General features: G+C 33.1%; 3 protein-coding genes across 3 annotated transcripts; 2 read left to right on the top strand and 1 right to left on the bottom strand.

Moving 5' to 3' along the window:
• Positions 1-589: 589 nt before the first annotated feature.
• LOC145312182 (EEF1A lysine methyltransferase 2) lies at positions 590-8,186 on the top strand. Its single transcript, XM_080151370.1, has 7 exons — positions 590-1,207; positions 2,360-2,447; positions 3,478-3,555; positions 4,670-4,764; positions 5,403-5,489; positions 6,045-6,079; positions 7,930-8,186. The coding sequence occupies exons 1-7, from the start codon at positions 1,151-1,153 to the stop codon at positions 8,162-8,164; spliced, it is 675 nt and encodes a 224-aa protein (XP_080007496.1). The 5' UTR covers positions 590-1,150; the 3' UTR covers positions 8,165-8,186.
• A 678-nt stretch (positions 8,187-8,864) lies between these two features.
• Positions 8,865-16,675, top strand: yip2 (yippee interacting protein 2). The gene is made up of 12 exons (XM_080151367.1): positions 8,865-9,020; positions 9,379-9,544; positions 9,964-10,050; positions 10,990-11,038; positions 11,486-11,561; positions 11,947-12,026; positions 12,182-12,263; positions 12,628-12,714; positions 13,872-13,939; positions 14,945-15,054; positions 15,419-15,589; positions 15,943-16,675. Exons 1-12 carry the CDS (start codon positions 8,910-8,912, stop codon positions 16,059-16,061), a joined length of 1,206 nt encoding a protein of 401 aa, XP_080007493.1. The 5' UTR covers positions 8,865-8,909; the 3' UTR covers positions 16,062-16,675.
• Positions 16,272-25,118, bottom strand: LOC145312177 (uncharacterized). The gene is made up of 10 exons (XM_080151365.1): positions 25,004-25,118; positions 24,273-24,324; positions 23,757-23,936; positions 22,414-22,498; positions 20,520-22,191; positions 19,851-20,034; positions 19,285-19,400; positions 18,941-19,041; positions 18,072-18,311; positions 16,272-17,445 (listed from the first exon to the last, which is right to left on the bottom strand). The coding sequence occupies exons 1-10, from the start codon at positions 25,109-25,111 to the stop codon at positions 17,382-17,384; spliced, it is 2,802 nt and encodes a 933-aa protein (XP_080007491.1). The 5' UTR covers positions 25,112-25,118; the 3' UTR covers positions 16,272-17,381.
• Position 25,119: the final 1 nt, after the last annotated feature.

Raw genomic sequence — 25,119 nt, 5'->3', positions numbered from 1 at the left:
CATTTTTGCTCAACAGACACTTTGAGGAAATGCACCCACAAATCTTCTCAATACAATATAATCTCATATTTCTAGGTATATTCGAACGCAGAAAAATTAGATGAGAATGGATTTCTGTGCTGTATCTTGTCCTGCATCACTCCCTGGTTCCCCATCTGTTTTCTTAGAAATAGGAATGTTTACATTACATGCTTTTTAATCCGCGAATCCGCTTGTCGTCGGGAAAGTGAGCTGGGGTTCAAATCTCGGCGCATAAACTAAAAACGTTAAAATGCTTTCTACTGCTGCTATGTCAGATGCGTTAGTTAGAGTAGTGGGAATTCCTTGGCCCAAAACGGGCACAACTTATTACCATGCACAGCTCCTTAACAGAGTTGCTTCTCATAGGTCCCGGGAATTTTTATAACTATTTTGGGGGAGGGTACAACCACCCTCCTAAAAGAAATCACAAAAAATCAAAATTTTTTTTACTTATAGGGTTGAATGAAACAGTTTTTGTTTTCTCTAAAACATTTAAAGTGCAACTAGAGGCCTCTAGGGGCGTAGCCGCTTGTAGATATTAAGGCATCATGTAAACAAACATATCGAACAGGGCTCGAGACAGATACAGGATAGATGGATCTATAGGAACTGACGCTGCCTACTCCATGTGTTGTCCTTGCTGTACCAGTATTCAAACAGCCAATGAACTAGACGCGAATAATGAATAAGCTTTATCTTGTTCAATTTCATTCTAATAACCTACAAATAATCTATAGCATTTCTTTATAATAATTTAATTTTATAAATATCTACCTAATCACAAAAAAACCAGAACAAGTGCCTTGTAAATATGAAAGACTTGTAAAATGAGCTTATTTTTTGTACTTTTTTATACCTATTATATACATAAATATTCACTGGACATCCAAAGAAACATTAATGTTTGAAGATTTTCATAAACATTCCAATTTTAAAATAAATTTAGTTAGGTACCTATTAAATTTGAATCTAAAGTCTTAAACAAAATTTTGGATTCTTTTAATTTTTATACCTATACATACACCTAATGTAAAAAAAAATATTTATTACCTATTTTACCGTTGATATTTTTATATGTTTAAGAAATTTACAAATTTATATTTATTTATAATACCTATTTTTAGACAAAATGACAGACGAAGACAGTAAAATAACAGAATTGGATCCTTCGAAATTGGGAACAAAGGTGTGAAACTTCTAATATTATTTTGGCTGTGTAGCTACTTTATAATTTACTATGCTATACTAGTATGTCTTACATACTATTATGTAAAGTAGTAAGGGTTTCTTTTTGTTTATTTCAATAAGACAGTACCTATTAATGTAGGTATTAATTCAATAATCACTCAATCAACATTAATATTTAAGGGGGGGGGGGGGTTTAATGCAACCATCTCGTAATCAGTGATTAAATGGCACTTAGAATTCGAATTTCGATCTGAACTTTTGCATGAGTAATCCTTGGTAGGTCTATTTTCCCTAAATTGAACAAAAAGTTGGAAAAGTAACGGCTGGCGGCTCAGCCGTTTTTTGCCTGTTTTCAGGGTAAATTCATCATCAATTACGTAGGAATCAACTTTTTAAAACATAGTTTTGGTTTAATTCATGTTTAATGATGGCAATAACCATTTTTAAAACTTCTAGTACCTACAGCTACTGTCTAAAACCGTTTGATAGCGTTTTGGAGTTGAAAAGAGTATTATGTGAAGATAGGTTTCGTGACTAATTTACACTACAGATATCCAAAAAATGGCAAAACGGCTGAGCCGCCAGCCGTTAGCCGTAACTTTTCCAACATTTTGTTCGATTTAGGGAAAATAGACCTACCAAGGATTACTCATGCAAAAGTTCAGATCGAAATTCGAATTCTAAGTGCCATTTGATCACTGATTACGAGATGGTTGCATTAACCCCCCCCCCCTTATTTCGTCATTTTTTCAATATTATAAAGCATAGGTATTATTACCTATTCTTTTCATACATATACCTAGGTATACAATATACATATTTTCATTTTGAAATAACTTTTCTATAATACAAAGTAGAATGATGTCTGTCCGTCCGTCCGTCTGAAGCTTAAGATCTCAGTAACCACTGAACCAATCAGATTCTACTCTTCAGGGAATATACCTACTGGTCCTGTGGTGGTTTTAGGCTATTTTCTTCGGGGGGGGGGGGGGGGGGGGTGCAGGGGTGCGCAATTATATCTGTCCGCAACCCGTGAGCAAAATGGTCGCTAGCTCAATATTTAGATGTAACTGCGCACCCCCCCCCCCCCACCCCCTCTTTAACTTATTACTTTTGGGTTACTTGATGACATTATTGTTCTTTGTTTTAGGATTATTGGGAGAATGCCTACAAACTGGAGTTAAACAACTATACTGACCATGGAGACGTTGGAGAAGTTTGGTTTGGCGAGGATGCAGGTATAATTTTTATTTGGCGGTTTCCCTCAAAGTGCTAAGTCGAGCACAGTTATTTCCCTTAACCCCTTTTCGAAATAAATTTAAGTAATTTTTAATATTATTTAGGGATCTAAAGGGATAAAAAAATGGACTGTAAATTGATGTTCTGTAGATTACTATTAGTGGTTGAAATGTTTAGACACTTAACCTAATGAACCAACCAATTAAAATTCAATAAAAGTCCCAAAATTCAATAGGCTAACGAATAAGGAAACGATATTATAAAACAGCCCAACTTTTGAACAAGGAATTTTCTTTTTAATAGAGGTAGGTATACAAAATCCTCAACCATATAATTAAATTTAAAAAAAAATTTTTTTACATTAACAAGATATATTTTAATTTGATAAATTCAACCAATAGGTATTAACTTGGTCGTTTCCCCTTCAGAATAAATGTCTTTAATCTATGATTTGTATTTAACAGTTGATTACATACAATTTTTGTATTCTGTGTTAAACCAAATTGCAGATAAACTAAATTGTTATATAAGCAGCACAAATAAAATACAGTTACATAACATAAAGATTAGATAATCAGATTATCTGGGTGTTTTTTTCAATTGAATTGGAGAAACCTATATTTAAATATACTAGGTATTATATAGCATAGTTTTTTTTATTGAAAATTAAGATCTTAATAACTTTACAATTATAAGTGCCCTTAGATGCTAGGGGCGTAGCCTTTAGTATTCAATAAAGAGTAGTACCTAGTGTAACTAATTTTCTATGTTACATTCATATTTGCGCCAAAAATAAAATGTTCGAAACCTGAGGTGGATTCTTAAAAACAAATAGGCTCGCTATTCGTTGTTGAGGCAAATTATTTTTGTGAAAAATACTCCAAAATCACATTAAAAATCTACAAAAATTAAACAAAATCTCATGTTAATAACCCTTTTGTGATTTTATTTAAGTTTTGTAGATTTTTTATGCGATTTTGGCAGATTTTTCGCATATAAAATATATTAAAGTACCAAAAACTTTTTTAGGACAACGAATGGTGAATTGGTTGTCAGAGCACCCTGAATATGTCCAGCCCTCGGATCCTATTCTAGATAACGGAACAGGTAATTTCCACAGATTTTATTTAAACTTTAATAGTTATTTCTCGCATCGTATTATAAACGGCTTTCCGCGGATATAGAATGTACAATTATAAGATTAAAACTAGTTTTTTTAGCCCCGAGGTGCCGAAGGCACCGGCCAAAAAAACTGGTTTTAATCTTATGATTGTACATTTTTATATTCGTAGAAAGCTGGATATAATTCGGTGCTAGACATAGTTTTTTCGTATGGATGAGAACCGGTTCCTATCCACCGGATTCGAATGAATACGAGAAAAAAATTAAATTCATAGTAGTAATGTTACAGATTAGTTATTAGCGAATTTAGCAGGGATCTAAAGGGATAAGACAATGGCCGATAAAGGGGGAGATAGGTTGTGTAGGTAGAAAACGTTATTATAAAACTTTGAGGAATAGTGTAATGTACAGCTCATTTTCCCCTTCCTTCCTGAAATTTAGGTAAAATTACCATATTCTTAAAAATTTTATTTGGATTACCTAGAGTATTTAAAAAAAATATTTTTGATTGATTTATTCAGCCATTTACGAGATTTTGCTGAACATTCACACATATATATATACCTGCATTATTGTTTAGGAAATAAATAATGTTGATTGCAAAACTTGCATTCAACTAGAATTGTTTTGTAGGGCGTTTTCTAATTAGCTTTAGTTACATTGTAATATTCTAAAATTGTAAATATATTTTAATGCAGAGCTTTTCTTTTTATCACCATTTTTCTAAAACTAAAAGCTGATGTATTTAATCCTCAAATGCAGGGTTATGAACCCATAACCCAACCCAAAATTCCAAACCCTGGTTTATGTGGGTTTTGCAAGTTATAACAAACACAGTGAGTTTTATTATGGGCTTTATTATGTATATTAAGTTCGTAGTAGAATTTAATTAAAATTGAGTCCTACAATGTTAATTGCATTTAGTGGTATATTTTCTTCTCATTTTCATAATGACACCAAAAATATTCGTTTTATCCCACCCAAAATCCGGTTAAACAAAAAAAACACTTTTGTTTCGCAGGTTGGGTCTGGGTTTTGGATTTTGATTTAAAAATCCGGGTTTTTAACAGTCTTGAAGTCCTCTATGTTGTTGTTTTAGGAAATGGCGTACTGTGTATGGATATGGAACAAGAAGGATTTACAGACATTACAGGCATTGACTACTGTCAGGAGGCCATTGATCTAGCTGAAAAGGTTAGAATCCTATTATATAAATCCTTATAATGAAGTAACAAGATGTGTGTTTTTATGAAAGATATCACTAACCGCTGAACCGATCGGGTTCTCCTTAACAGGGTAGCTTTTTATAGGTCCCGGGAAGGTTTATAACGTAGCCGCTTGTAAAACATGAAGTAGTTAAAAAAGAATTAACCACAAAAGGTACTGTTCAACATTTATAAGTTTATCCCATATTAGGCTTTAGAATATCACATCCCATTATAATGATTACTTGACAATGACATTGTGATTAAAGGAGTATTCTGCCCGGAAATAACTAGGGTTAACTTATAATCTGCTTAGCCTGGCGATACTTTGCAGGAAACAGTGGCTTCATAGCGATCTGCTCACAACAAACGCTTTAAACGTAACAAAAAAAACCACAAATGAAATAAAACTAAAAATTCGAAGATTTAATCAAATATTTGTAAAATTTTATAGCAAAAAATTGGAAGATTTTTTGTCATATGATTAAAATAACAACCACTCCGGCGATTTACTAAAACAATGTCCACTCTGACGTTTGTGCCACTCCTGCGTTTGTCCACTCCGATGTTTGGCACTCCTACGTTTGTCCTAGGACCAAGAAAAGAACAAAAATTTAATTTTTCTAGATAAAAGAGGAAGCAGAATCTCAAGTAAAGTTTCAAGTTGGAAATATTCTCGACAAAGAATCATCTTTCTTTAAATCTAAATTCAAGGTAAGGTTTTGTTATTTAAAATCTTCCTTTTTCAAATTGGTTTAACCAATTGTTGTGTCCAGTTGAAAATCAAAAATGCAAAATATTAAGGAATACCTCAACGTTGTCTTCTTTTCTGCTGTTTCTCAAATCTTTTGAAAAGCGAAGCTTTTCTATAATTAAGGCCCGTCCGTCCGTAACGGAGAGCTTTTATCTTTAATTTAGGCAAAGGCATATATTATAATTGTCAACAATCGTTACTAGAATATCCGTAAGTTCATTTAAAACGTGTTGATTTTTAACTTTTCGACAATCCTAGGACAATAAAGTACAATGTTATACGCGTAGCATATCTGTAATCAATCACAAAAAAATGAAAGTATGTCCTTAAACTACATCCTATATTTACCATTTGAGCAACGAATTTACTTACAATTTTGTTCCGACTTATACATACATTTATATTCTGCTTATTCAGTTTTGACACTTTACAAGTGTTACTGTTAATTTGTCTTTTCTAAGCTTCGCTTTTATGTATGTTGTCATCCTTGTTTTATTATGATTCTTTTTGTATAGGTTGTTACAGATAAAGGAACATATGATGCTATTAGGTTTGTAAGAAAAATCATAAAGACATATTCAGCTAATAATCTTACATAAAGATAATTCCATTAACGATTTTGGAAGAATGAGCTAATAATACATTTTCCACCCCTTCTATCCCAATAAAAAAAGCCTGAAACATGACTTGGGTAGATTCTAAGATTTGTATGTATTTTTTAACTTTTAAACAAGGTTTCTTTAATAAATATTGCTTGGCTTTATACAAATAGTAGGTACTCCAGCTTTTTATATATACCTAGTTGTAGAGTTACTCTGTCTCTACATCAAAAACAATTTTGTATGTCCGTCTTAGTTTCATTTATGGCTATAGATGACATTCTACTCAAATTATTGGATAGTGGAAAGAAAACGAGGTACCCAGCGGGTTTCGTCGTTATTTCTCAGTAGCTTTTGATAGGTTATTTTAGGTTAGGTTAGGTAAATGTTAATGATTGTCTCGCAAGGTTAGAGCCCCCCTCCTAGGGCTAGAAATAGGAGAAAAGCTAATGTAGAAATAGGACGAAACCCTCTACTTCGTTTTCTATCCATGATCCAAATTTTAAAAACTTAAATATGCCCGTTTTTTATGTATAACAGTTTATTTCTCCTCTTTCATCTAAAAAGTTGTTTTATTATTTTTTACACTTCATTAATCATTATCTAATCATGAAGTGAAAATTATTGATAAAGAAAAGAAAGCCTAAACATTATTAAAATATGACGTAAACACAAACATGTTGAAATCAGCTGAGTGGCAAGTAAATATTTCTAAAGAGATAAGATATGTAGAGACATGTGTGTGTAGGGACATCCATCCTATCATACAAAGTAGTAAGATTTTTTTGTCTGTAGCGAATGAACTCGCTGAACCAATGAACTGATATTGGTCTCCTTTACTGTGAAGATTTTTAAAAGTCATGGGAAGGTTTATAACTATTTTTGAGGAGAGTGCGTCAACCATCCAAAAGACCAAATGCCCTTTACCATGATTTTAAAAAAAATGGAGGGGTATTCTTCCAACCCCTCCTTCCCCCCTATAGGCCTCTAGGGGCGTATCCGCTAGTTTGAAAAAAACATCAAAAATCAGAATAGTTTTTCTCCATTATAAAATAGGTATATATTAAAAATTGTAATTTTGTACGGTAATTGTTATCAACAAAGTAAATAATACAGATATAAATAATTCTGACTTCTGAAAATTCAAAGTCTGATCATTAAATAATATAACCCTTCCTTTTTTATAATAAATGTCTCTGTTTCTCTGTATTTTTAAGAATTGACAACGCTGTATCTTAGTACATTTTTTATGCAGAGCTAAAAATTTTCTGAGTGCATTTTATTTCAGCCATTCTACTTTCCTTTCAAAATAGCAAGAAATTACAAATGGTGCACACAAGGACGTCCAAGCTTCTATTTATTGGGGTAAACACCCCTTTACCCCCCCAAAAAATTTTTTTTTTGGACGTCTCTGGGCGCACATGAATCAAAAAAACAATTGTGAGAAAATGGATAGTTGCACGAAATGCATTTATACGTGAATTTAGTTAACTACATATTTTTTCCTTTTAAATGATTTATGTTTGAAAGAATTTCAATTTTCTACCACGTAGTTTTAAAAATACCTATTAAGACCTAAAAATCATACCTATTGCTTATGATAAATGCAAATTTTATGGCTGATTAACTTTCATAAAAACAGCATGCCGGCTATTTGAGTGTTGCCTAATTATTTAATATTTATTGTAATACGATATTACATATATTAGACGGTATTCTTTTAACTTATGCTTGCAATCATTTTTATGAAATGCCTATCATGCAACTATCAGTTTTTTTTTTTTTTTTTTTCCTTACACAGTCTGAGTGAAACAGCCAAAGTTGACAAAGTGACCTACATCGAGAACACTCACTATGTACTTGAGAAGGATGGTCTATTCATGATCACCTCGTGTAACTGGACAGAGCAGGAGTTGGTCACCATGTTCTCGACGCATTTCAAGCATTTAGAGACCATTCCCACGCCCTCCTTTACGTTTGGTGGCAAGAAGGGGAACTCGGTGACTACGGTCGTTTTCAACAAAATTGATTTATAAAGTGATTCATTAGGATAGGGATTGGTATGCGTATGCTCAAAAACAAATAGTGAAAAGGAAATCTTTATTCAGAAATGGGGCATTAGATAGATTCTTACTATCAAAAAACGTGGCTGCGATTTTTCTATCCTTGGGTTTAACATTCTCAAAAACATTGTGAGAAAAAAATCTCCGAACTGAAAAACATTGAGAAAAAAATCCTCTAATGAAAACATCCAAAAATGTTAATGCTAATCTTTCTAGTGCTCCGTATTAAAATGGGTCCTAGGACAAACGCAGGAGTCCCAAACGTCGGTGTGGAAAAACGCAGGAGTGGACACATAACCTAACCTATTTTAAACCATATTTTTTTAATGATTAACCCCTGCGGGGGGCTTATTTGTACATTCATATCTTAACCTAACCTAACCTGTATAGAAATATTTACTTGAATTAATACTTTAACACTCCTGCGTTTGTCCACTCCGACGTTTGGGACTCCTGCGTTTGTCGTGGAACCTTAAAATGTTTAATTCTTCTTCCTAACTTAAACTACTAAATCTTATTTTATTTCTAAAGTGAAAATTTACTTGAAATTTAGATTACATGAAAAGAAATTTAATCATCTCTATATTCCTGTCTATTTCTAACTATTTGTTTTTTTTCAAAACGCCTATTCCTGTCATTGATCCTTAAAAGCTGTAATGTTTTCTATCTTTTTGTTAATAATATTTATAATAATTTTTCAGAAAAGGTTGTAGGAAAAATGGCAACTGGCAACGCTTTGAAACGTGGTGTTTATGTCGTGGCTGCCAAGAGGACACCTTTTGGTACCTTCGGTGGTACCCTCAAGGGTCATTCTCCCACTGAATTGCAGGTAAAGAGCAGGATCTGTGATTCACCAAATTAATTTCATTTAAAATTTGGATAACGCCATTTAGATGCATGACCAAATATTTTTTCTTTTAGGTACTCAATTTATATTTGCTAAATCTGGTTTGTCATTTTTATTAATATCGGTAACGCCCCTAGTAGGGGCACCTAAGGCGGGAGGGTGAAGATTCCCTCCCCCCAAACAGTTAAAAACATTCCCTGAACCTATAAGAATAAACCATATCGGTTCAGCGGTTAGCGAAATCCTTTGCTACAGACCAAAAAACCTTACTACTTTAGGTATGATGATACATCTGCTTATGCATTGTTAACTACTTTAATGTGAGCACATTTTCGTTCAGGTTCACGCAGCTCAGGCCGCCATTGCCTCTGCCGGCCTCAAGCCAGAAAATATTAACTCTGTCTGCATTGGCAACGTTCTCTCCCCCTCAGCTCCTGATGCCCCTTACCTGGCCCGTCACGTGGCTCTCAGATGTGGCCTGCCTGTCCCTACTCCAGCTCTTATAGGTAAGTTATTTTGTTAGGTTAGGTAACGTAAGGTAGCTGAAACCAACAACTGAATTAATTCAGAAAAATATTTGGCAATTTCAACTGATTTTCTTGGGATTTTTGGTGGCTATGCCTTGTAGCAAAGACGACCTTTTTATCTGGCCCCAAAATATTATTTTTATTTTTTTATATTTTTTCGCTTGTTGGCTATACATTATTCCGATCATACGGTCTATGACAACCTTATATGTATTAGAAAATAGTGTTAGGTCAATTATTCATATTAAAGAATATGAAAATTTCAGAAAAACTGTAACCTTAATATCTTAATCGAAACTAAAAAGCCTCCAAGTCTCATTTTATTCTTTTTTAGGTCTAAAATAATTCTTAAGAATAACTTTACTGTTTTTTAGATATTTGATATTAAACTATTTTAGTGAATAGACTGTGCGGTTCCGGCTTCCAGTCCATTGTCAATGGTGTCCAGGAAATTCTGGTCGGAGACAGCGAGATTGTACTCACAGGTAAACTTTGGCTATACAGAAGCTTCCCTTCCTATTCGTTTTGTTAAGCTTTAGAAAACTCCTATTTTGGAGGATTTTTCATAAAAAAAAAAACAATTTTGGTGGTGCATCGATGCAGCGACCCTAATTTTTAAAAGCGAAGCTTTTCTATAATTAGGGTCGGTCCGTCCGTACGTCCGTCCGTCCGTCCGTCCGAGATAGATAGCTTTTATTCGTTAATTTAGGCATGTTAGAATTGTCCTATCGATTTCAAACTTTGCATGATGATTCCTGTAGTAGTTAGGTACGATTTAGAAAGCGTAGCAACTCTATAACCATTACCAGAATGTCCGTACGTCCATTTTAAACATGTTGATTTTTCTACTTTTTTAACAACAAATTTTTTATGTGATCTAATTATCCGTTTGATCTGATTTTTGGTATATTGATTCCTGGAACAACAAAGAACATTATTATAAGCAAAGCAACTCTATAATCAAGTCCTAAAAATGTAAGTATGTCCATAAACATTATCCTGTATCAAGCAGTTTTTCAACAAATTTACTTATAATTTTGCTTCGACTCTTATACTTCTATATTCTAATTATTCAGTTCAGACACTATACAAGCGTTAATGTCCGTTTGTCCTACCGTTTCAGTGCTTCGCTTTTATGGATGTTGTCATCCTTGTTTTTATAGAATCTATCTTTGTTTATTACACGGAATGGTCCTCAAAGTTCTAAAACACGCTTTCTCATTCGTTGATTTAAAAACTTGATAATTTCTACAATCTTGTTTGGTTTGTACAAACTATTCGAGTTTGTTCCGCCAATAGATGTAATCTACTGAAGAGGTTTTTTTTTTAATTTAGATGTACATTAATTTATCGTTCATTGTCTTATACCTTATTTTCATAATTTTGTAAAACCTTTACCTATTGATTTAATAAAATTCTTTAAGGTGGTACCGATAACATGTCTGCCTGCCCTTATGCCGTTAGAGATATTAGGTCAGTATTATTCTTCTTTATTTCTTAAGAAAAACATCAAATTAAAATAATGCATAAAGTAAACCAATCTTGTCTCATATGTATACTAGTGGCTACTTATCTAGGTGCACTTAAGAAGGGGTGGGTTGATTTCGAATTTTTTTTTGTGGGGGGGAGAGTCGACTACCCTGCATTTTAAAATCTTTAAAGATAATTTGGGGGGATTTTTTTTAGGGGCTCCTTCTCTTGGGAGTGATTTGGTAACCTCCCCCCCTCCCCTTAAAATTGTTATGAAATTTCCCAGGACCTATGAGAAGCTACTCTGAATAGGGGAACCATGTCGGTTATCTCGCTCCTTCGGTACAGACAGAGATCCTTTTATTTTATTATAAGGATAATATCACTATCAATACGATTACGAACACTATTCCCTTGAACAAAAACATATAAATGAAATTTTCTCGTTAGATTTGGAACCAGACTTGGTATGGACCCCAAGCTTGAAGATATGATGTGGACTAGCCTTACTGATATGCTGGCTAAGGTACACATTAACCAACATATTATAATTAATGTATATCTGCGCTACTATTTAAGATTTTAAACTTAAATATCTTATTTAAATATTCTTATATAATATAAACAAGGATGACAACGTCCATAAAAAGCAAAGCACATAAATCTTGGTTGGACAGACAAACAGATGAAGTTAGTTATGGAGCAAATGTTCAGTGGTCATAAAGGAAATTGAAAGAGAAAGATGTAGGAGATAAACGATACAAATTCGTGAACCTATAGCAATTTATCTTAAGTAGCAGATGAGAAAATCAAATTTTCCCCATAGCGTTACTGACTGACTAAAGGACAGCCAGCGTAAATTATAGAGTAGTGTAGCTACCAAATATTTAAACATATTTTTTTTTATGTAGACCCCCATGGGTGTCACAGCTGAGAATCTTGCCGAGAAGTACGGAGTCACAAGAGAAGAATCTGACAACTTTGCCATCAGGTTTGAAACATTTTTAATGAAATTGCTTTATTAAAGTAAAACCTAGATGTATCAAATAACTTTTGTAAAATTAAAACTATATAAACACTTCAACTAAAGCCATTAAAATTGGAGTTTTATTGATAGAAACGTCCTATCAAAATAAAACTATTTAGATCTCAACAGACCTGGGCTAAGGCTGCTCAAGCTGGTGTTTTTGCTGATGAAATTGCCCCCATCCAAATCAAGACCAAGAAGGTAATAATACTTTTATTTATAAAGCTTCCTTGAAAAGTACAAAAAGTTTGGACCATTATTTTCTGAGGTCTCTAGTTTCAGACAAAAGAAACCTTACTACTTTATATAATAGGATATGACGATTTTTTTAATTGGTATTTATATTGATTGTTCCATTAACTCGAACCTTACTGAAACCTATTTTGCATTAAAATTGGGTCTCTGAAAAGAAAACAACAAAGTTTCACAGTGGCAATAAATAGTAGTAAAAATATTTTGAACCAAAGCAAAATTATTGATAAAATAACTGTGAAAATAAGACAGAAATTAAATGCTCTTGATAGAGATTTATAGAAATGTAACCTATTAAAATTACCTATTTCAGGGAATGGTTGACTTTGCCCTGGACGAGCACCCCAAGCCAAAGACCACCATTGAACAACTGGCCAAGCTACCAACAGTTTTCAAGAAGGTAAACACATTGTTATTTTTGAAGGGGGGGGGGGCAATTTTGGCCCTTGAAAAGAGCTTAAAACCACTAAAGGACAAGAATGTATGTTTCTTAAAAAGCACAACCTCATCGATCCAACAGTTTGCGAGATCTTGTCCTTTAGACAAACTCCAATTATTTCTCACTCATTAAGCATTCCATTTCTTTTTCATCAGCGTTGAATTATATAAGTCTGCTAGGTTAATTCTTGATAAAATTCTAATTAAAATGAAGAAGAACATTACTGATGTATGAGCTTTAATTACATGCCTTCACTAAATTAATCTTCTAACTGGACTCAAGTACTCAAGGGCGTTTATATGGGGCGGTTTAAATATTACTTTTGCTAACACTAAACAACGGTAGTTATAATTCATATGTTTATTAAGAAGACTTACAATTTTCCCTCCCCTTTATTTATTTTATGCGTTTTTTGAAAGACTGCAGATGGGGGGGGGGGGTGGTTGGATGTCTATCCCTGGCGGGCCTTATACGTACGGGGCAGTGCAGTAGCCCTGTGGTATTGTCCTATCCATAAATACTTACCTACCAAAAATACCTTTATTACAAATTGTGGTCCTTTTTCAGGTTAAGATAAAATTACACTTAATAATCTTCTGGCATTGTTTGTACCCTGACAAGACTAATCCTGTGTACGCCTTTTATATAAAATTAACATCAAACAAACTTATCCAACCCCTCTCTCTTCCCTTCTTTAAGTACAATTAGTCTTAATTTCATTTGTTATATAAGATACTTAGAGAGTTGGTGTATTACAAATGTAATAAAGTACTCTGTTTTTTTTCTACACAACTTCAAGAAGAGGCTAATTTATTATTCAAATATTAATTATGTGTCTTACTCTTATGAAACCTAGTAATAATAACGGTTTAACTGTAAAGTCAATCAAGCCTAAAATAAATTTTAAAATTGACGCGCGAAGTAAATAGCACCCCCATTAAATTTAAGGGGGGGTGTCCCTTTTTTAACTTGACACCACCGCTTGGCTGTAGTATGTGGGTGTTTACGAGGTCAAGGGCGGAGTTTTAGAGCCTTGTCAAAGTGGGTGGACACCACCTTTCCTTATTTTTCCAGGGGGAGATTTTGGCTACGTCTATTATAACAAATTTTGTTTTTAGAACGGAGTGGTCACAGCTGGATCTGCCAGCGGTATCTGTGATGGAGCTGCAGCTGTTATAATTGCCAGGTAAACAAAGCGGTCATTTTTTCCGCCAATTTTTAGTATCAGAGTAAAACACTTGAGGGGGAAGTGGTTAAATAACTGTATCTCCTTATCGCAGTGTCCTTGTGCCGACTCTTAATTGGGTCATTGAAAATCAACGAATGGTGTCGGCAATATTAACACATCTAAGTAGCAGAAAACAATTTGTTAGTAGACGAAAAAAGTCATTAAAAAGGGAGGGAGGTAGTTAAATTCCAGTGAAAAGAACAGAACTGTCCAGAAATGTATTCAGTGTTAGAGGAGCTAAATTCTGGAATGATCTTCCTGTTAATGTGAAAAAGGCCGTGACTTTATCTACATTCAAGAAAAGACTTGATAGTCATATTCAGACTTTGGCCTAGTTATTCAGACCTCTTACTATGACCCTACTTGGGTTCTTAAGAGTAAAATCACAATAAACAATAAACAATCTATATATACATCTATACGATAGATTTACCTTATAGTCAAATGCTCTTTTTAAGTGAGTCAAACTGTTCTTAATTATGACCAAACGTAGACTGAAATCTCAGCATGTTTATTATTGTTAGATTAACAACAGCTAAAACATCAAGATTAATATCCTCGGTTAAAAGCGACAGTTAGAGTAACAGCTGCTGTTAATTTGATTCAGGATAAACAGATTTGTTACTGCTTTAACAGTCAGATAAAATCATTTGTAATAGCATTTACTAGTATTATCTATAGGTAACCTGCAGCTAACTTTTATTAAAGTGCAGTTGTTATTTATGGGTGTATATATTCTACATAAGATTCCTTTTTTTCCCTGGCTCTAAAATATTTAATTTTTTTACCAAGGAGGGGGGGGGGGATGAAAAATGATTTTATAACGCATTTTCTCTTTTTTAACCCTCCCTCTCACATATTTTTCTAGTTTTTTCCTAAAAGAGGGGAAAAATGTTTTTAGTTCTCTTTATTTTTTCACCCTCCAACATATTTTACTATGTTATGGCTATTTTATTTGTCTAGTGAGGAGGCTGTTGCCAAGCACGGTTTGACTCCTCTGGCCAGAATTGTTGGCTACGGTGTTGCCGGCTGTGAACCCACCATCATGGGCATTGGTCCAGTTCCCGCCATTGGTAAGCTTTATCTTAGTCTTACATTAGTATACTACCTAGCGGCCACGCTCCTAGAGGCCACTAGGTAGAAGATTTGACTCTCATTTGCAATTTTAGTGTTAAAAAGAAAATGTAAAAAAAGGGTAGGACCTAATCTTTTTAAAAAAAATTTATTGTTGGTGGTGGTATCCTTTCCCCAAATTAAATAGTTAAACGTCATGCCCAAATTGTTGCTACTTTAAGGGATTTGTGAAATAAGTTTCCTAAATTACTAAAAATCCACCTTAAATGACTTCCATATAAAGGTTGTACAATAATGTACTAAAACCATAAAGTATCGCGTAGTTCAGTTAAACGAAATAGCTGAAATGCTCATCATCTTTAGGTGTCATGATGGAGAAGGCCGGTGTCTCTCTTGGAGAGGTAGACCAGGTTGAAATCAACGAAGCATTTGGAGCCCAGGCCCTGTCCTGCCAGAAGGCCCTTGACATCCCCATGGAGAAGTTTAATACCTGTGGCGGTGCCATTGCTCTTGGCCATCCTCTGGCCGCCTCAGGTTTGTATTGATAGTAGCAAAGTTCAGGGATCTAAAGGGATAAGACAATGGCCGATGAATTGTTGTATATCCACACAAAATTACTCTTTCTGAAGATTACAATTATCGGTTAAAACGTTTGGACACTCAATTTAATCAACCAACCAATTAAAATTCAATAAAAAAAAACAAAGTTGTTAAGTCAACGAATAAGAAAACAATGTTATAAAACTTTTGAGACTAGTTAACAAATAGTCCAATGTCAATGTCCCCTCCCTCCCTAAACTCATCATGGTGAACATACCAGTAATGTTATCATAATGAGTTTTATTTGCACATTTTCTTGCACTTCATACATTTTATGTTTTATTTAGGCTCTAGAATTTCTGCCCATGTTGTGCACAAGCTGAGACAGAACGGACAGAAGTATGGTATTGGATCTGCCTGCATTGGTGGTGGTCAGGGTATCTCCATCCTCTTTGAGAGAGTTTAAGTGTTTCTATCATGTTACCATGTGTCATATACATTTAAAGGGATAGTTGCATGAAGTGTATTTAATAAGTTTGATTACAAGCATAAGTTACAAGAATACCATCTAAAATATAAAATTTTGTATTACAAAATCAGCAATCAATTTAGCGCTACTAAAATAGTCATCATGCTGTTCTTGTGAAAATAGGATAGTTATTGACGTTGCAAATATCAAAAAAGTATGATTTTCAAGTCTTGATATTTTAAAACTACCTGGTTAAAAGTTGAAATTCTTTCAAATATATGTCTTATAGATGTAGTTGTAACTATTGAACTGAAAAAATATGCAGTTCACTAAATTTATGTTTAAAGACACTACGTGCAACTACCCCTTTTCAAAATATCGTTTTGATTTTATTTCATTAGGGCCTCCCGACTTATTTATTGATATTTTGTCCATAGAAAAATAGCAGAAAGGTATCATATTTTCTCCAAAATTTTCTTTTTAAATGGACAATTTTAACTTGCATTGTTAAAGATAGTACAATATTTTATACATCAATAAAAATGATCACTTTGTGAATTTAATAATATATATTTATAAGAACTGTTATGAACAATAAAATTTATAACAAAGTATGTTTTATATTATTAGGATAAATATTTATTAAAACATAATATCACAATATTATATAAAAGTTAATTTAAAATGCGTGGAGGCATTAAGTAAAGTACATCTTGTAAAATTCAATAATACAGGAAAAATATTAATTCTACAGTGTAAACACTTTTTAACAAAAAATTATGACAATCTGGCCAAAAATTGGTTGAATGCAGCGGATGTTAAACAGTGGAAATAATGGTTTAATTATTTTATGTGTAAATTTTGAGCAAATTGATAAAGATAATAATTTGACTTTCAATTGGAGGCTAATTTTTAAATTATAAGACAACATAATTTATTTCAACAAATCAAGCAATTCATAGGTATAAAACTAGGGTTGACGATCCGTTCAATTTTTGGATCCAAATCCGGAATTAAAATAACGGAATCCCAATTTTTTTTATTTTCACAGTTGCTTTTCATACTTAGTTTAGGTTAAGAAAGGAAAATATACGCTGTAAGGGCAAAAATTTTTATTTTAATTTAAAGAAAGACCTTTTAAAATATTGCTAGAATGAGGAATCCGCAATCCAAGGATTAATCCGCTTTATTTTTTTGGCGGATTTTCGTAAGAATCCGAATTTGACCCAAAAATTCGGCGGATTTTCCATTTGATATTTTAACATGTTCTCATGTACACTGTACTACAGGGATAAGATACTGTAATAGGATAGAATCTCAAGCAAGTGTAGCTCTCTGGGAAACATCAGGCTTTAGCTTTCCACTCTTAAATCTTGTGTAACTAAAATAAAGTATATAATAAATAGCTTTAAATTGAATTTTTATAAAAAATAATCGTATAAAGGTTCCTACTAAAAATATAAAATGGACGCGGATTTTTAAAATAAAAATATTCTGATGGACTGGATTATGTTTAATAAGAAAAATCTTTGGTTATCAAACTCTAACAAGGGCAATTTTATCCATTGAAAATGGAAAAATATTTAAAGGTTACTTGAAGGTCAAAGGATTTTGGTTGATATTTTCAATAACAGATCTTTAGTATAAATGTACATATATACAGACAACTACCTCCCTTTATTTTCCAAAGACCTCTTTCGTCTGTTTCTAAATTATTTTCTGCTAATTAGCTGTGTTCATATAAGCGATACCATTGGTTGATTTTCAATGACCCAATAGGAAGGTTGCACAAGACGATTGCGATGGGGAGATACAGTCATTCACCCCTTTCTCCCTCTAGTGTTTTACTCTAATTTTTCAATGGATCCAACGAATTATGTGTTTGTAATTGATTTCTGGCAATTTGTTATTGTAGTTTTAATGTTTGTAGTTGGGACAAACAGACATGATACACTTGTTAATTATACAGTAGCTCCGCTACTTGAATTTTAAACATATAAAACTTACATATCATTCAATCTAGCTTTTTCTTTTTCTGTCACAGAAGGTTTTGTTTCTTTCAGGGCTTGAACGAGAATTTCTTGGCAAATTTTTAAGGTAGCATCGACGTCTTTGATTTGATGTTTAGCTAGTTGTTTAGCATTGTACAGAACTGCTTTCAAATCTGCGCCAGTATAGCCTTCACTCTGTTCAGCAATGATATCAAGATTAACTTCATCTGTTAGATTGTAGTCTTTAGAAAGTATCCTAAACATAAAAATACTTAATTATTTGCCGTTATTAAATATTTCGGAAGCAAACAAATTAATAGGTATAAAGTAAAAGTTTGATAGTAGACACTTACTTACTTTATTTGGCTATATTTTCAAAAAATTGTTAGTTCAAATCAGCAAAAGAACTTTTCCATTACAACATACAGTTAAGCAGCCAAATCAAACGGCCTAGTTTTAACCGCAAAATCTGAAGATAGCCTATGAAGACGGGATACAGAAGGAGACCTTATTTTGGTGCATCTCTGAACCAAATCTCGCTTAATTGCTATGCATGATTTTATGGTCATACGCCCTTTAGACATTCAACCCTTTGATTAAACGACCTTTGTATAGAAGACCTATCTGAGCATTGTAATGAATGAAGCCTGTTTTGAGCCAAGGCGTTCCTTATTAACTATTTATGTCTTGCGCCTAGCATAGCAGCAGTAGGAACCACGTTTAACGTCTTTGGTTATGACGCGGTGTTGGGCAGAGATTCGAACATATAACCTTCCCGACAATGTGCTACGTGTTACGCCACAGTCGCGTGTTACTGAAAACAGCAGTATAACAGTCTACTGAAATAGCTTAAATACAGAACAACAAAAGAAAAAAACTGCTTACCCAAGAATATCTCTTCTCTCCTCATAGCTAGGAATAGGACAGAGGACAGATTTATCAATCCTGCCAGGTCGCAGCAAGGCTCCATCAATAAGGTCAGGTCTGTATGTCAAATATATTACTTTTAAAAGGTTAATAATTAAAAACACATTTAAATAATACGTGAATTTGTTAGTACTGTGGTCTGTTGAGTGAGGGGTGTAAAAAAGTGTTCTGAAAGACCATTGATTGACTGTCTAACTGTCTGCAGATGAAAAGGAGTATAATATAGAGAAGCTTCACTTAAAAAGTTTCTGAAGGATACAGCATAAAAGTATGAAGTATATAGTATGTAGTATATATTCCCTTGAGGTAGTAGCTATAATCCATACTCCATCCAATCCTTCAACACCATCCATTTGAGTTAACAGCTGATTTACAACTCTGTCTGTAACGCCTGTACTATCATGACCTCGCTTTGGCGCTGAAAAAAAGAGGCATCATTCCATCATCCTTATAATATATAAAAAGTAACAGGATATGACTGTAGCTTAAGGTCTTGCTAACCGCGGGAGCAATATTATTCTCTTTTACAGCTAAGCTTCTTATAGGTCTAGGAAAGGTCTATAACTATTTTACTACTTAATTTCTTTTTTACAGGCCTCTAGGGTCGTATCAGCTAGTCAAAATTAAAAGTATCTAATTAACATATAGATATCTATTATATGACTATTGACTAATTAAGATTGATCTATAAAATTCAAGAAAGAAAGGAGGGTAGGAAAACGAGGAGTTATTTTTTTCTTCTGTATTTTAAAATAAATCATCATACTAGCTAGGAACTATTTTCATCAAAGAAAATATATCAAAAGAAGTTAATTTTGACTGGCATAAAACTTGGCGGGTGAATTATTTCAATGAGGAAATGACCTACCTAAGCTGTCAAATTCATCAAAGAAGATAATACAGGGTTTGGCGTTTTGTGCTTTTATAAACAAATCTCGAACATTTCTCTCACTGGCACCAATGTACTTGGACAGAAGCTCCGGACCTTTGACTGGTAAGAAGTTAATTTGATGTGTTGAGGCTAGGGCTTCAGCCAGCATTGTCTTTCCTGTTTTCAAGGATTATAAGAGTAAGTGTGTAGATTTATAAGACACATTGTAGAATTAGTTGTTTAGTTATTTGTCGCTTCGTGTTATAGACAGCTTTCCACGAATATCAAATGAAAAATTTTAAGATTAAAACCAGTTTTTTAAGCTCCGAAGACTAGGGCTATGAAAATCTGGTGCAACATCATATATCGATTAGCACAATATCCTACACAGTAGCAATTTTGGACAAAGATTTATAGGGATAAAACAATGGCCAATAAATTGATGTAAATCCCAAATGATGATCACAAAATTAGTCCTTCTGAAAATTAAAATTAGTGATTGAAATGTTAAACACTCAACTTGAGGAACTAACCAATCAAAAGTCATCTTTTAAGCCAACAAATAAGAAGATGTTTTTTGTAAAACTTTGAGGACTAGTGAAATAAATAGTCCATTGTCCCCTCTAGCTCTGGTTTTTGAAACTTATTCTTTAAACCCTTTCCTGTGCCAGGAGCACCATACAGCAGTACACCTTTGGGCATCCGTACTCCAACTGATTCAAATATTTCCTCATATTGAATCTGCCATAGAATTGTTTTTGTAAGAATATCCTTGGCTTCAAACATGCCTCCAACTTGATCCAGATTTCTTTTCAGTTCGGGTTTCAAGGACTTGCCCCAATAAGAAACAGGAGTATAGGTACTGATGACTTTTGTTGGGTTATCATATGCATTAAAGGCAACAATTCTATCACAGATTGATTTAATATCACAGGGTAAAAACTCATCAAGCTCAAGTTTCTTAACTTCATCTGGAACATGGTTTAAGTACAGCTTTAGTAATTCTCTCTTCTCTTCTGCACTTGGAGGGGTAAGCTTGAATATTGACTCAAAAGTAGAACTTCCACTAGAGGTGTTCAGGTGTGAGTTCAGACTTTCTATTGACTCACAGGTCCCAAGAATCATGAGGCAATTGTTGGTTTGATTTATTTGTTTTAATACCTGTGAAAGCCACAAAGCAAGATTTGTAGAAGTGTCATCATTTTGCTCTTCATCTTTTAAACCAAAGACAACTTCTAAATTTTCTAAGACAAGAATGGAAGGTACAACCTTGACAAGTTTTTTAATTTCCTCCATAACTTTCTTTTTTATGACATCTCCTCTTTTGCCTTTCAAAAGAGAACAGTTGATGATTGAACCTGTGACATTCTTTTTTTTGTTGAGCTTATCAGCAATCCTATAGCAAAAGGTTGTTTTTCCAATACCAGGAACTCCAGTGACAAGAGCATGTTGAGAATTCAGCATTTTCTTTGAATCTAAGGAGGCTAAACAAAACTTGTAACACAGATTAAATTGTTCTTGATGTATGGCTGCATATTTTTCAATTGCATCTTTCTTTGTTTTTGTAATATTGGAAGAAATATCATTTGTTTGTAAATGCTTTACTTTACAATTTGTAGAAGTGATGGCAAAATTATCAATTTGATTCTTGAAACCAATGGTTCCTTTGCTCCCTTCAATTTCTATGGGGCTGTTTCTCTCAAAAATATGGAGGTCAGTTAGTAAAAATGTCTCTAGGGCTTGAGCATTTTTCATATCCTGACTTTCAAGTTCTATTTCAGAAATTATGGACTTGTTGAATGAATCATTAAAGTCTAATGATTCTAAAATGACCTTTTCATTCATTTGTAACTCTTTCCATTTAATCAGCGCAGGAGATAAGTTTATTCTGTTTTCCATTATATTTGGGTCAGGTATACATTTTACAAATGCTGTGCCATATTCTTTTTTCCCTTCTTTGGCTACAATTCGGCAAGATATCTTAGCAAAGAAGGCATTTTTATGATTTGATAGATTTTTAGGGATTTTACATACTGATGGCAAAATAATGGAGTCATCTTGATGCGTTTTCAAAACTTCTTTTATTGGATTTGCAAGAAAATGATTTAGAAGGACAGAATCAGTGTCGTTCTTTTGAGTGTTGAAATAATCAAGGAAAGAACTAATTTTTGTTTTTGTGGGTGTTTTATTGATTTCATGTTCAGTATCAGATAGTTCATCATCACTGGTTAAAATTTCAAATTCTTCATCTAAGTCTTCCAGGGGGATTATTTCCATTTCGGTCATCTCTTGAAGGACAACACATTCCTTGTTAGGAACTACATCTGACACTTTCAGCCTAGAAGTTTTTAATTATTGAAGCTAATAAAGTTTAAGTTAAGTCAATGAACAAAATAAAAAAACATATGCTCCAAATATCATACTAAATGAAATATTTATTCAATTCAGGATTGAATATGTAATGGATTGGCAAAAATTAAGATATTTTACAAGACTTTTGAAATTAAAATCATTTTATTGGTAAACAAACTATCTAATGTTTTAATGAAATAGTACCTACCTAATTTTTAAAGAGTTAAAAAATATTGAAAGGGTGGAATTTCTTTGAACACATCTGATTTTCGTCAAGAAGTTCTGCTGAATTTCTAGATAAAGTAAAATTACAATATATTATGTTTTTACTTTGATATTAAGTATTTAATACCTATGATTTCAATATTATAAGAGATTAGATAACCGGAAGTGATGATGTATGGTCAAAAGAAATTTTTCTGTCATGTGAGAGGGATAGTTGCATGAAGTGCATTTCAGAAAAATGATTTCAAGCATAAGTTACAAGTACACTATCAAACATATAATTAATATAACAAACAATTAGACATCACTAAATTAGTCGTCACGTCAGACTGTTTTTGTGAAAATAACAAAGCTTTATAAATTGCATATATTACAAGAATACAATTTTCAAGTCTTGATATTTTTTAAACTACCTACATGGTAGAAAATTGAAATTCTTTCAAATACATGCCCTATAAATGTTGCTTAATCCATTGAACAGGAAAATATATACAGATCACCATAGAGAAAAAAAAAAGAGAGGAATCGAAGCAACTAGAAGACGAAAATAGGCAGTGGGCCTAGAGGCCTACTCAGCGCTGTTGCCGCGCTAAAATTTATTGCTATTCCACTACTTTTCAAATGGGAGGATTAAAAATTATTAAAAAAAATATTTTTTTACTTTTTACTATTTCCATATTTAGGACAAGAATATTAGATTAGATATTTTCGTTTTAATGTTTTAATTAAAAATTACATAGAATTTTATTTTTATTTAAAAAAATTTGTTCATTAAAGATGAATCCTTCTATTTCTAAAAAGGGGGAAATTTTTTTCATAATGAACATTCAGCTGATTCTGACCGCCCACGGCTGTTTGCTAAATATCGTTTTTCTTTTTATTCACATTATTATTTGTGATTGACTTACAAAAAGCCATGGGCGGCTTTTGATTTTCGTCTGCTTCTAAATTTAGGGATGGGGAAGTAGTATTTTACCATGAAAAAGGGGTGAGTATTCATCCTCTTATCCTTTTTCCTTATGCAGATCACTAGATTCAAGTTTAAATGCATTTTATGCAACTACCTCTTTATCTTTTATCTCTACATAGGTACCTACATATCTTTTTTTGTTTGTTGTTGATTAAAGCTTAAATTGTTCACTTAGATGCATTTTGTCAATTACAATTAATGGTTGAAACGTTTGGTCACTCAACTAAATGATCCTAACAATAAAATTAAATCAAAGTCCCTAAGGTTGTTAAGCTAACGAATAATAAACCGTTATTTTAATACTTTGGGGACTAATAAACAGCCCAATGCCCACTCCCTCTCTGAGAAAACCTGACCTGCTTGATGAAACCTAATAATATCCCAGTCAGCTTGGCTGACCGGCGTGACTGTGATCCTCTCAGCCAGGCCAACACTCTGGTCCTCAGGTCTCTCAATAATTGCAAGTTTGGTCTTACAAGTAGGTATGTCCAAAACAGGGCCAATTTCTACTGTATCTGGGAGTTTTGTTGTGCCTCCTATAAAAAAAATAACTTTTTTTCCTTGGTAGGTATCTAGGACGTCCAAGGGGGGGGGGGAGGGGGGGTAAAGAAGTGTTTCTCACCCCCCCCCAAAAAAAAAAATGAATTTTGAATTTCTACCCCCCCCCCCTAAATGAAAAAAGCTTGAGCCTTGAACGCCCTTGGTAGGTATACTTTTTATATAAAGCTTTAGAATAAGTTTGGCAAAATATCAAATACAACGAATAGTTATTTTATATTAAAAAATCAACTTTTTTTCCAAGTCTTTTTAAGTTGTTTCTATTTTTTTATTTATTTTATTCAAGTAAAAAATATATTTTATTAATAATTTACCTACTGTTAAATAGTATGGAGAGTTGACTACAGTAAGTTTTGTTATTGCAACCTAAAAAAATAATTTAGCTAAAATATAAGGCTCGATAGATACTGAATACAATCTTTTTTTAATCTTTTCTCAATTTGTTTTTATTTATAGCGATGAGATACCACAGCAGACAAGCAAATAATAAGCTGTTTGTATCTATCACTAGTATATAAATGGATATAGAATATTCGTGGATATTATGCCAGGGGAAAAATTGTCGTCTATTTAGGTTGCTAACTTGGACATCACTTATTGGTCAGTTTGTTCATCCAGTAGGAGGGGAGGGGAAAGGGGTTGAATGTAGGGGGTTAGTTTTTTTTAGCCCGCTACAAATATCACTTTATTAGAGTACATGATAATCTGGTGTAAGATTCACGTAATAATAAATCCATTTATGTATAGGGTTCAAACTCACATTCCTTAGCCTGTCTTAAGTATGGCCGGTATCTTAAATTTATAAATCTATATGAATTTACCCAGCTTTGAATTTATTTTGCTTGTTGGTTATACCTTATTCCTGGAATTTACCCTAACACTGTGATTCACAGATTGAATCATGACAATGTTATCTTTATCTATATACTAACCGAAAAATAATTTTTGTTGTTTTATGAAATTTGCTCATTGCTTAGGTAGGTACTTCAATGCTTTAATTGATATTTTCATAGAATTATATATTTTGAATTATTTTTTAACTTACATTATTTTTTCTAACTGTTAAGGTATCCATCCATTTTTCTGGTATTCTAATAAAATGTGAATCCGTCTGATAGATTTCAACCTTACAACCCTCGCCTTTACCCCTCATTATATTTA

This window comes from Acartia tonsa, chromosome 2, assembly GCF_053477335.1.
Source record: "Acartia tonsa isolate MP-2025a chromosome 2, ASM5347733v1, whole genome shotgun sequence".
NCBI lineage: Eukaryota > Metazoa > Arthropoda > Copepoda > Calanoida > Acartiidae > Acartia > Acartia tonsa.
Note: the sequence above shows the minus strand (reverse complement) of the source record. Positions and strands in the feature narration are given on the sequence as shown.

Coding starts and splice junctions, on each gene's coding strand:
- LOC145312182 (XM_080151370.1), top strand. CDS start 1,151: ATGACAGACGAAGACAGTAAAATAACAGAATTGGATCCTTCGAAATTG. Junction 3,556..4,669: donor TATTCTAGATAACGGAACAG/GTAATTTCCACA, acceptor TTGTTGTTTTAG/GAAATGGCGTACTGTGTATG. Junction 5,490..6,044: donor TCTTTAAATCTAAATTCAAG/GTAAGGTTTTGT, acceptor CTTTTTGTATAG/GTTGTTACAGATAAAGGAAC.
- yip2 (XM_080151367.1), top strand. CDS start 8,910: ATGGCAACTGGCAACGCTTTGAAACGTGGTGTTTATGTCGTGGCTGCC. Junction 11,039..11,485: donor TATGCCGTTAGAGATATTAG/GTCAGTATTATT, acceptor TTTTCTCGTTAG/ATTTGGAACCAGACTTGGTA. Junction 12,715..13,871: donor TACCAACAGTTTTCAAGAAG/GTAAACACATTG, acceptor TTTTGTTTTTAG/AACGGAGTGGTCACAGCTGG.
- LOC145312177 (XM_080151365.1), bottom strand. CDS start 25,111: ATGAGGGGTAAAGGCGAGGGTTGTAAGGTTGAAATCTATCAGACGGAT. Junction 23,937..24,272: donor TCCATACTATTTAACAGTAG/GTAAATTATTAA, acceptor TTTTTTTTATAG/GAGGCACAACAAAACTCCCA. Junction 22,499..23,756: donor TATTAGGTTTCATCAAGCAG/GTCAGGTTTTCT, acceptor TACTTTATCTAG/AAATTCAGCAGAACTTCTTG.